Source organism: Sinocyclocheilus grahami, unplaced genomic scaffold, assembly GCF_001515645.1.
Source record: "Sinocyclocheilus grahami isolate Dianchi unplaced genomic scaffold, SAMN03320097.WGS_v1.1 scaffold510.1, whole genome shotgun sequence".
NCBI classification, from domain to species: domain Eukaryota; kingdom Metazoa; phylum Chordata; class Actinopteri; order Cypriniformes; family Cyprinidae; genus Sinocyclocheilus; species Sinocyclocheilus grahami.
Genome location: NW_015505689.1, coordinates 489,516 through 501,673, shown reverse-complemented (window position 1 = coordinate 501,673; position 12,158 = coordinate 489,516). Strand labels below are relative to the sequence as shown.

Below are 12,158 nucleotides of genomic sequence, written 5' to 3'. Positions count from 1 at the left end.
CTCTCTCTCTCTCTCTCTCTCTCTCTCTCTCTCTCTCTCTCTCTCTCTCTCTCTGTGCTGTCTATTCATTGATCTTTGTCTTTTGTTTTCTGTCCTTAGGAGGTGAGGAAGGTCAGAAGAGGAAGAGGAGTAAACCAGAGGCTTTTCCCACCGCTGAAGACATTTTCTCTAAATTCCAGCACCTCTCACACTTTGATCAGCACCAGGTCACCTCTCAGGTCAGCCTGACTTCCATCAATGAAACACAACATATACTGATTTTGCTTAAATAGAAGGGTTCACTAGGTAGTGCATATGCTTTGATCACGCTCTCAGACAGTGGAGTAGATTTCAAAAGACTCAACTATGAGACACTTTTGTAGCACTAATAATGTGCATTTAAGTTTATTGCACCAAAAGCAGTTTTTTTCCCCCCACCCTCTCTCTGACTCTAAATGTGCAGCTGGTCACATTAGCAAAATCTCAGCTGCATTTTGGCGCAAATAAAGGTCTATTCTCAAAAGTGTAGCAATGCATGAAACAATGCTCACACAGAAGTTGCGCTTCTCAGATTCACAGTATTAAACAGGAAACTAACACAATCAATGATGCCGATTCAAATATGCATCCAAATTTCCAAATTGTACTTTCAACCAGTCAGCTCGCTTTTTCTTTCTTTTGATTCTTTATTTATAACGCATTTTAAAAGATAACTATTTTCAATAAAGCCCAAGATCCACTCAAAAGATAAGGAGATTTAAAAAAGGAAAGTAAAAAAAGAAATAAATCAACCTACGCAATTACATAAAGAATATATAGTGACAGAAAAGATGAAACTCAAGACCAAAACAAAATACAGATGAGTACATGTATAACTTAAGATCTCAAAAGATTCGCAAGAAGGTCCACCAATCAGCTTTCTGTTGGTCAGTGTGGCAGATTTGTGTGACCAGTTTGAATATGAGCGATATATGCTTAGGGAAAAGTTTTGTCCTCACATGAATCTCCTAATCTCATAGATTCCTATTGAAATGACTGGATTTGCCAGCAAAATTTTGCCAAGCTGTGGAAAATGTGACACTGCCTTGACAGGTTGTGTTTGCTACTGTGCCTTTAAGAGTTCTGTGTGTCAGTGAGCTCTGTTAGGATTGCCTAAACCGCACTGAAGCCTGAAGAAACTACACAGATGTTAAATTCTAAACCATTTTTTAAATATTAGGCATCATACGCTTGCCAACTTTGTAAATGGTTACAGAAGAAAAACTGGGAAACACAACCAGACTTTCTAGTCATTCCGAATGCAACAGAATCACATAGAACCATCGCATCGTTGCAATGAAACATTGTATTCTAAAATCGTTTCAAAATATCAAATATGTTTGATCTCCTCCAACTGGATATAATCATTGTCTGGAGCTAAAAAAAATAAATAAATCAAGAGTCTGTGCCCAACATACTGTATACACAACATGATCTTCTACATCATGTTGTGTATGTTGTCCACAAAATTTGGACTTTTCCAGACTGTTCACCTGGGCAACATTTGTATAGTGTATTCAAGCCTACTGATTTAAATTCACTGTAAATCATGACCGTCTGCAAATCTCATTAGCGTTCAGATGTCATTCAGATGGGTAATACTGGTGTGTTTGGGTTCTCACAGGTGTCCAGGAATGTTCTGGAACAGATCACCAGCTTTGCCTTAGGGATGTCCTACCACCTCCCACTGGTCCAACACATCCAGTTCATCTTTGACCTCATGGAGTATTCGCTCAATATAAGTGGCCTCATTGACTTTGCTATACAGGTATGACAGCTGATCCCAAAATATGATCTCTGACTCTCTGTTTGGGGTCATATGCATGCATTAAAATAGTCTGTAATGTGCTGCTGGACGTTTGGCGGTCTAGATGTTCTCTCTTGTTTAATATAATGCTTGTAAAAGAGAAGTATTATTGCTTTGTCTATAAGTGATTAACATCAGTATGTGTGGTGTCATGTAGCTGCTGAATGAGTTGAGTCTGGTGGAAGCAGAACTCCTGCTGAAGTCCTCCAATCTGGCTGGCAGTTACACTACAGGTCTCTGTCTGTGCATTGTGGCCGTTTTGCGGAGATACCATTCCTGCCTCATCCTCAACCCTGACCAGACCGCACAGGTCTTCGATGGGTACGTCATATTCATGTCCACCACTCGATAGGATAGTGCTGTCACATATTTTTTTTTGGAATGACATTAAAGGATAAGTTCACTTCCAGAATAAACATTTTCTGATAATTTACTCCCAATGTCATCCAAGATGTCTTTCTTTATTCAGTCACAAAGATATTAAGGTTTTTGGGGGAAACATTCCAGGATTTTTCTCTATATAGTGGACTTCTATGGAGGTCAACTATTTGAAGGTCCAAATTGCAGTCAATGCAGCTTCAAAGAGCTCTACACGATCCCAGACGAGGAATAAGGGTCTTATCTAGCGAAACAATTGGTCATTTTCTTAAAAATATATATTTATACACTTTTTTTAACCACAAATGCTCGGCTAGCATTAGCTCTGCGATGTGCGTCTTTATCAGGTGATGTTGGAAAGGTCACGTGTTTACAACATGCAAAAAAAATGCCCTTTACAAAAATGGTAAAACGGCGATGTCGGAGAACTTTAAAGTTGGAGGACAAAATGAGATGGAGTTTTTAACAAGAACACTGACGAAGAACTAACTGCGCGTAACCTTTCCAACAGGATTACGTAATGTGTGAAGACGCACATTGCAGAGCTAGAACAAGCCGAGCATTTGAGGTTAAAAAGTGTATAAATGTATATTTTTTAAGAAAATGACCGATCGTTTCGCTAGATAAGACCCTTATTCCTCAGCTGGGATCATGTAGAGCCCTTTGAAGCTGCATTGACTGCAATTGGGACCTTCAAAACATTGACCACCATAGAAGTCCACTATATAGAGAATGTTTTCCTCAAAAACCTTAATTTCTTTGTGACGGAAGAAAGAAAGACGTGAACATCTTGGATGACATGGGGGCGAGTAAATGATCAGGACATTTTTATTCTGGAAGTGAACTTCTCCTTTAAGCTATTTGGACAGTAATGAATATCTCGTATCATTCTTGGCAGGCTGCGGATTGTAGTCAAGTCTGGCGTGAACCCTGCAGACTGTTCCTCAGCCGAACGCTGTATCCTGGCCTATCTCTACGACCTCTATACCTCCTGCAGTCACCTGAAGAGCAAGTTTGGGGAGATTTTCAGGTGAGAGCAACGAATCCATGCTGCTTTGTAAGTATTTCCCCATATTCCTGATCTCTAATGGTGTCTGGTTTTGTGTGAATTCCCACAGTGAGTTCTGCTCAAAGGTGAAGAATTCCATCTACTATAACATCGACCCATCAGACTCCAACATGCTGTGGGATCAGGTGTTCATGATCGACGCTATCGCTAATCCTACCGCACACAACCTCAACCACTCCATGGTGGGAAAGATCCTCAATGACAGCCCAGCCAACCGATACAGCTTCGTGTGTAACGTGCTTATGGATGTGTGTGTGGACCACCGGGATCCCGAGAGGTGGGCGTCTGATTCGGTTGATTTATGATTACAAACATTTTATAATTGGGGGAAAAAAAGCTGAAATAATATGTAAGTGTTAGATGAAAAAAAACAAGCTGAAAATAAAACTTAAAAATAAATTAAACCCAAATAGTAATATTAAAAAACAATAAGATTGACAAAAGCGCATTAAGCAAACTAAAAAGAAAATTGAAAATACAAACATAATAGTATAACTATATTAATCTAAATAACTACAAATAAAAGTGAATTCAGAATATTAATAGAAAGTAGTATTTAAATCATATTTATTAAATATTATATAATATATAAATATTATGTTGCATTATAAGTGAATATATTATAAATTATATAATATTATAATACTGGTTTTGAAAAATAAGCCTTTAATTTTTTTTTAAAACCGCAATATGAGAAAACAGACCAGTGTTCAGTTAATAATTATCAGTTAAGCAGTAATAATCAATAGGTAAAATATTCCAGTTACTTAGCCTGTAAGCAGTTTATGGTAGCTATTAACAAAAAAACTATTTTTTTTTTTATACCATTTTACTACCAAAGTTTAAATTGAAGAATAGAGTAACATCTGTTTTTAACACTTCAAGACAAAAATTGTCTATTTAGACTTTAGTAAACTTCATGGCCAAATAAAAAAGAAACTTTAAATCATTAAAATGTGCTGCTATCATAAAAATGACTGAGATGATTTACATAAACACTGCCCTGGGTCCTGTCGCATTATTCTCCGTAAGCATCTTCAGTAATAGCAGAACAGCTGCATGGCATCTGTAGCTGCGCCTGCTCTCCTGCGGTTAGCAAATGCTGTGTGGTTTGTTTCAGGGTGAATGATATCGGGATCCTGTGCGCGGAGCTGACGGCGTACTGTCGCTCTCTCAGCGCTGAGTGGTTGGGAGTGCTCAAGGCTCTCTGCTGCTCTTCCAACAACGGCAACTGTGGCTTCAACGATCTGCTCTGCAACGTTGATGTGAGTCGGCTTTCATCTGTTGCTTTGACGGCTAATCCGTTGTAGCCATGTGATCTCATTTTAACTATTATTTGTGCTGACTTAAACATGTTTCAATTTTTTTTTTACTGGTCTATGAAAATACTCCATTATCAAGGTTACCACTAAATGCCTAGTAGTTGCTCTTGTTAACTAGATGTTTCTCAAGTCAATGGATGATTGGTGAAATGTGTAGGGGTCTTAAAGGGATAGTTCACCCAAAAATGAAAAATTGCTGTCAATTTACTCACCCTCAGGCCATCCCAGATTTAGGTGACTTTTTTTCTTCAGTATAACAGTAAAGAAGTTTTTTAGCTGAAACCTGGTCCTTGGCGATTAATAAAATGCAAGTCAGCAGCTACCAATTTTTGAGAGAAAAAAGTATATCAAGGAACAAAAAATGAATACATGTGGCTCCTGATGATATATTGAGGTCTTATGAAGCGAAACGATCGGTCTGTGCAAGAAACTGAACATTATTTACAACATTATTACCTGTAATCCAGAGCCTCGGGCAAACGGTCTGGAGTGATGTTTGGTTCATGAACAAATTATTCTTTTGAACTGGTTCTTTTTGGTGAACGAGTTGAATCAGTTCTCCAAATCAATCTGAAGCGTCTGAAACAGTTCTCCAGCAGCACAGATCTACAAGTTACTCAATCAAAACTCACTCTGACTGGAAATGAGCTGAAATAGCAGCATATCTGATCCGGTGATGAATGAACTCATTCAGATTTGTTTATTCACTTATTTGCTTCAGACTTGTTAAACATCCACATTTCACACCATTATTGGGTGCTTTAATAATATGTGACACGTGCTGGCAAAATGAGTCGGAATGAGCACATTTTCAAAAATGAGTTATTTTTATTTTCACATTCTCCATTAATAATACCTTCAAAATGATGTATGACTTAATGTTGGAATCGGACAAAAAAATGACTGAGTTACAGCCGTTTGAATGCAATAGAGTCAGCAGAGTTGATTTAGAGAAAAATCGATATGCTTTGACAAGATTGCATATTTTCCTCTGATTCTTTTCTTAAGAATTACTATATTATTATTCACAATATAGCTATTTTTGATTTTATCTTTGTTATTAAAAATAAGAACAAAGATGCAAATAAACAGTAGTTTAATCAAGAGCAGCGAGTGATTCTGTCTTTTCTTTTAATGTATGATTAACATTGAGACAGATGTATATTAAGACCTACTGTAATGCATGGATCTAATATGTTACACATCGGATTTTTCCCCAACCATTAGCGAAACGTTCATGTAAGACCTAACAGATTATGTTTGTGTGGATCTCGCCAAGGCATATTTTGCAATAATGTACTTTAGGGAGATCGCGTCTTATGCACACGCTTTGCAAATGTCAGTCAGCACGATCGTTTTGTTTTCATCAGCATGGGTTTGAAAATCATATTTCAATGGTTTGGACTCATGTCATCGAGAATTCGATATGAATATAATTTGCAAAGCTGAAATGCTGCGCTTTGCAACAACAGACCTACAACTTGTGGTGAGAAGCAGCAGAAGACGTCCAGAAGTGAGCAGAGAAAAAGGTACTCCTCTCAGAAAACGTACAAATAAAAATCATTTTAATGTTTAGTTACTATTTGGAGCATAGGATTTGCTAGAAGAGGGCTTAATGAACTCATTTTTGTGAAAACCTCAAATTCGACCAAAAGTGAAATTTTTCATTTCTTTTGCCTGTAGCTCAAAATTAGACCGTGCGCAGTCCGACTCGTTTTGCCAGCACGGGTCATATATTATTGCATATACGTTACGTCATTGTGTGGTTACATAAACGAACTAGTGATTTGAACAAAGTTCATTGAAACGAACTGTCCAAAAAGGTACTCCTCTCAGAAAACGTACAAATAAAAATCATTTTAATGTTTAGTTACTATTTGGAGCATAGGATTTGCTAGAAGAGGGCTTAATGAACTCATTTTTGTGAAAACCTCAAATTCAACCAAAAGTGAAATTTTTCATTTCTTTTGCCTGTAGCTCAAAATTAGACCGTGCGCAGTCCGACTCGTTTTGCCAGCACGGGTCATATATTATTGCATATACGTTACGTCATTGTGTGGTTACATAAACGAACTAGTGAATTGAACAAAGTTCATTGAAACGAACTGTCCAAAAAAACAGTTTGCGTAAAAGAATCAGATTTCCCTGTTTGTCTGAGTCTCAGGATTACAGGTAATGATGTTGTAAATGATGTTCAGTTTCTTGCACAGACCAATCATTTCACTTCATAAGAACTCAATATATCGCCAGGAGCCACGGATTGCCTTTTATTTATTTATTTTTTAATTCCCAAAGACAGGTAGCTGTTGACTTGCATTTTATGAATCACCAAGGACCACAGTTTCAGCTAAGAATCTTCTTTACCGTCTTGGATGGCCTGAGAGTGACTAAATTAACAGCTAATTTTTATTTTGGGGTGAACTATCCCTTTAAATAGGGTAGCTGTACTAGATGTTCCTGGTGGTAATTGAATGTTTCCTCTTTGGCAGGTGAGTGATCTGTCTTTCCATGACTCGCTGGCGACATTCGTTGCCATCCTGATAGCTCGGCAGTGTTTGTTACTGGAGGATTTGGTGCGCTGTGTGGCCATTCCCTCCCTCCTGAATGCAGGTATGGCTCTTTCAGTTGATGTCCCACAGTATTCCTGCCATACAGACACAGTCACTGCATACCTCACTCTTGGAGGTGCAGTCGTTACATTTTCACAGTTGCCTAAGAGAGTTCAGAGAAATACTATGTCATTAATACAGTTATATTCCTTTCTCGACCTCTTTTTAAAAATGTGTTTATTTAATCAGGGACAATGCACATTAGTAATATATAAAGTCATTATAAAATGTGACAGATTTAGACAGGGTGGATCTTTTTCATCTGTAGTCCCTGGGCAGGTTGATGTTGAAAAAAAATCGCTATATAATGCTTTGTATGCAATGCATTATAAAAGTAGTTTTAATGCATTAATTATGCCTTGTAATGCACCTTGTAATATGTTGTATGATCTCATGAATAATTGTAACCAAAGTTGTTTACATTATAATATTACAATACATTATAACATTTAGCTATTCGTTGTTAGAAAGGATAATACATTAAAATGCATGGCAGTCAAACATTCAAATATTATAATGCATTTTAACTTTGGTTACAATTATTTCTGAAAATATATAATGCATTACAAGCTGCATTATGAATACTTTTAGAATGCATTGTACATAATGGCCTTACCAAGTGTTACCAAGAAATCAATACATAAATGCCAAATTTAAACTCTAAACTCCCTATAAATGTTCACAGTTTTGATTTGACGACAACCTTTTTTTTTTAAGAGAGAATCCACAATAACTTTTTTATATTCTGGTGGGATTCTGTTCCATTCAAGGGTTCATCTAAAGCAAATTATAGTTTAATAATCTCATTGAAATATTGCAATCACACCTTGTCTTGCACACCTTGCAATCACGTTAACTCTTGTGTTCCTGTTATTTGTTTAAAAAAAAAAATTAATTTGAATTTAAATTTTCATTGTTTACTCAACCCTCATATCATTCCAAACTTGTTCTCACAATGGAGCTGCTGAACTTCAAAATTGGCAAAATTCATAAAAATAGTCCATATAACTTATGCGCTACCTTTCAAGTCTTCTGAAACCATCCGATAACCATGTGCAAGAATTTAAAATAAAAATAAAATATTTTACTCATTTACTCAATTCATTCACTCTCCCTCACGTCATTTCAAACCATAAGACTTGTATACATCTTTCAAACACAAATGTAGTTTTAATATTCTCAAATAATTTTTGTCCAACCATCGAATGTTTATGCAACCAAAATTTGAAAAAATTAATAAAGACATTGTGAGAGGATTCCATGTGAATCACTTTATATGATGAACCGATTTAATTTAGGCTAGTCTTTTATTCACATATAAACATTAATCAGCACACGCACACATTGAGCTTTCATTTATCATTTTTGATGAGCTCTAACGCACACCTTGCAATCACGTTAACTCTTGTGTTCCTGTTATTTGTTTAAAAAAAAAAATTAATTTGAATTTAAATTTTCATTGTTTACTCAACCCTCATATCATTCCAAACTTGTTCTCACAATGGAGCTGCTGAACTTCAAAATTGGCAAAATTCATAAAAATAGTCCATATAACTTATGCGCTACCTTTCAAGTCTTCTGAAACCATCCGATAACCATGTGCAAGAATTTAAAATAAAAATAAAATATTTTACTCATTTACTCAATTCATTCACTCTCCCTCACGTCATTTCAAACCATAAGACTTGTATACATCTTTCAAACACAAATGTAGTTTTAATATTCTCAAATCATTTTTGTCCAACCATCGAATGTTTATGCAACCAAAATTTGAAAAAATTAATAAAGACATTGTGAGAGGATTCCATGTGAATCACTTTATATGATGAACCGATTTAATTTAGGCTAGTCTTTTATTCACATATAAACATTAATCAGCACACGCACACATTGAGCTTCCATTTATCATTTTTGATGAGCTCTAACTTGCTTGACATGCTCGAACCAAAGAGGTTTGTTCTCATCACAAACATGTTTGAGGTTCCATTTACTGTATTTGATTAGCTCTATCTGTCTACCTTCTGTGTACATTTTTCAACATTTGTGACCCTGGACCACAAAACCAGTCATAAGGGTCAATTTTTTCGAAATTGAGATTTATACATCATCTGAAAGCTGAATAAATAAGCTTTCCATTGATGTATGGTTGGCCGAGATACAACTATTTGAAAATCTGGAATCTGAGGGTGCAAAAAAATCTAAATATTGAGAAAAATCATCTTTAAAGTTGTCCAAATGAAGTTCTTAGCAATGCATATTACTAATCAAAAATTAAGATTTAATATATTTACAGTAGGAAATTTACAAAATATCTTCAAGGAACATGATCTTTACTTAATATCCTAATGATTTTTGGCATAAAAGAAATATAGATTATTTTGACCCATACAATGTATTGTTGGCTATTGCTACAAATATACCCCAGCGGCTTATGACTGCTTTTGTGCTCCAGGCTCACATTTGTGTCCTTCGGTTTGGAACAACATGAGACAATTCATGACAATGTGTTTGTGTTTGGTTGAACCAACACCTTAAATCAAGTCTGAAGATCCTTCTGGGAACTTCAGAGGATTCTTTTGCCCGGCTGTTTATTTATCCTGCTCGTTTGAGTCACAGGGGGTCTGTCTGTCTGGCAGGATACAGGATTGTGATCGGCTCATTCTGTTTGTACTGCGTTCACGCAGCTGTGAGCCAGAAATGATGGGATCATATTCTGAGGCCAGTAGCTTTTTATGGAAGACGCTGGTTGTGACATGTTCGTGTGTGTGTGTGTTCAGCCTGTAGTGAGCAGGATTCTGAACCTGGAGCCAGACTGACATGTAGGATCCTGCTTCATCTGTTCAGAACCCCACAGCGCAACCCCTGTCCTCAAGACGGCACCAAATCAGGTAACAGCTCCCTCCAAATAAAGTAAATCAAACTCTCTTTTACACATCCCACCTGAACAACTCTAGACAGTAACTATACACCTGAGAATAATATTTCTGTCCTCAGACAAATCCACAGTGGGCATCAGATCGTCCTGCGACCGACACCTGTTGGCTGCTTCTCAGAACAGCATAGTGGTGGGAGCCGTGTTTGCCGTGTTAAAGGCTGTTTTCATGCTGGGTGAGACTTTGGGTACTTTTCTGTTGTGTATTCACATTTTAGCCAGTCAAACAGGTGATTAAAGAAATAGTTCACCCAAAAATAAAAATTTGCTAAAAAATAAAAAATGTGCTCACTCTCAGGCCATCCAAGATGTAGATGAGTTTGTATCTTCATCAGATTTGGAGAAATGTAGCATTGCATCACTTGCTCACCAGTGGATGCTCTGCAGTGAATGGGTGCCGTCAGAATGAGAGGCCAAACAGCTGATAAAAGCATCACAATAATCCACACCACTCCAGTCCATCAGTTAACGACTCGTGAAGCAAAAACTTTTGTAACTTCAAACTGTTGTTTCCATCAAGTCCATAATCAATAATACTGCTTTCTCCAGTGAAAATGTTGTCTCATCTGAGCCAGGAGAGAAATATGCACTGATTATAAGCAAAAAAACAGTCCTAAACAAATGTGATTGGATTTTGATGTGAGAGGACAACAAGGTATGGACTTTTTCCCTGGAGAAAGTTTTATTATGGATGTTGGACTGGTATTTTGGCCAAAAGCGACAGTTAAATGTTAGAATGTCTTAATGATGGGTTTGTTTCCTACAAATGCAGCTTTACAAGATGTTAACTGATGGATTGGAGTGGTGTGGATTATTGTGATGTTTTTATCAGCTGTTTGGACTCTCATTTTGACGGCACCCATTCACTGCAGAGCATCCACTGGTGAGCAAGTGATGCAATGCTACATTTCTCCAAATCTGATGAAGAAACAAACTCATCTTGAATCCCCTGAGGATGAGTAAGTTTTCATCAAATTTACATTTTTCAGTGAACTATTCCATTAAAATGTCTTGATGATCATACAGAAGTTTTAACTAATCCAGTAATTGGAAAACAACACAAGAAGACCAGAAAAGGCATGAAATGATTTAGTAAAAGAGAAGAAAGCCAGTTGTAGTGGGAGATGGAGCTAATGGGACCCAGCTGGCAGTTTATGCATTCAGAATTGATTGGTCCCTTAAAAACTGTGACTTTGTGTTTATTTCTCCAGGAGACGCTGAGCTGAAGGGTTCAGGCTTCTCCCACTCTGCTGGGTTGGACGACATCGGAGAGGATGACATGGGGTCCAAGAAATCCGGAGGACGTAATGTCTCGATTGAAACGGCCAGTCTGGTGGTTTACGCCAAGTATGTGCTGAAGAGCATCTGCCAACAGGTGAGGGTTTTAAGAGGATCATATTCTCATCCTTGGAGGAATTTTAGCGGTTATAATCCATATTGTAATATCAGTATAGACTAAAGTTGTGAAGATAGAAACACATTTTTGAGTGACGTCCTAAACACTGGCTTAAAAATGAGAAAATGCTTCACCTGTGCCCTCACTATTACCCAAAATTGTTTCTGCCAGACTCTAAAAGTGATCAAGATCAGCAGCACACTGCTCCCTTCCAGTTGAAAAATGTAACTCTTTTCTTCGCTTAAGATTTAATTTAGCTGTATTTTCTCTCTGGTTCAGGAGTGGGTGGGTGAGCGGTGTCTAAAGTCTCTGTCGGAGGACAGCAGTGCTCTGCAGGACCCAGTGCTGGTGAACATCCAGGCTCAGCGCTTGCTGCAGCTCATCTGTTACCCACACAGGCAGCTAGACAGCGAGGAGGGCGAGAATCCTCAGAGACAGCGCATCAAACGCATCCTGCAGGTCACACGCTCTCACATGACCCCATCATCTGCTCCTGAGTTGACTGAGCTTTTAATAGTAGTAGAGAGTATAATTTTAGATTTTCACATCACATCGAAACCATTAAGTTAAGATGAATTAAAATATTTCCTTAAACATTACAGTGTTTCCCAAACCATAATCTGTCCT

At 37.3% G+C, this 12,158-nt stretch overlaps 1 protein-coding gene across 1 annotated transcript in view; it reads left to right on the top strand.

The window, feature by feature from the left end:
• The window catches only part of LOC107554690 (mediator of RNA polymerase II transcription subunit 12), a 53,559-nt gene that overhangs the window by 19,522 nt on the left and 21,879 nt on the right, over positions 1-12,158 (top strand). The window contains exons 17-26 of the mRNA XM_016237274.1: positions 1,643-1,786; positions 1,983-2,146; positions 3,102-3,233; positions 3,322-3,549; positions 4,393-4,537; positions 7,084-7,204; positions 9,981-10,091; positions 10,198-10,311; positions 11,347-11,510; positions 11,811-11,990. Of these exons, the coding sequence (XP_016092760.1) occupies positions 1,643-1,786; positions 1,983-2,146; positions 3,102-3,233; positions 3,322-3,549; positions 4,393-4,537; positions 7,084-7,204; positions 9,981-10,091; positions 10,198-10,311; positions 11,347-11,510; positions 11,811-11,990 (1,503 nt within the window). The remainder of the gene's footprint in view (positions 1-1,642; positions 1,787-1,982; positions 2,147-3,101; positions 3,234-3,321; positions 3,550-4,392; positions 4,538-7,083; positions 7,205-9,980; positions 10,092-10,197; positions 10,312-11,346; positions 11,511-11,810; positions 11,991-12,158) is intronic.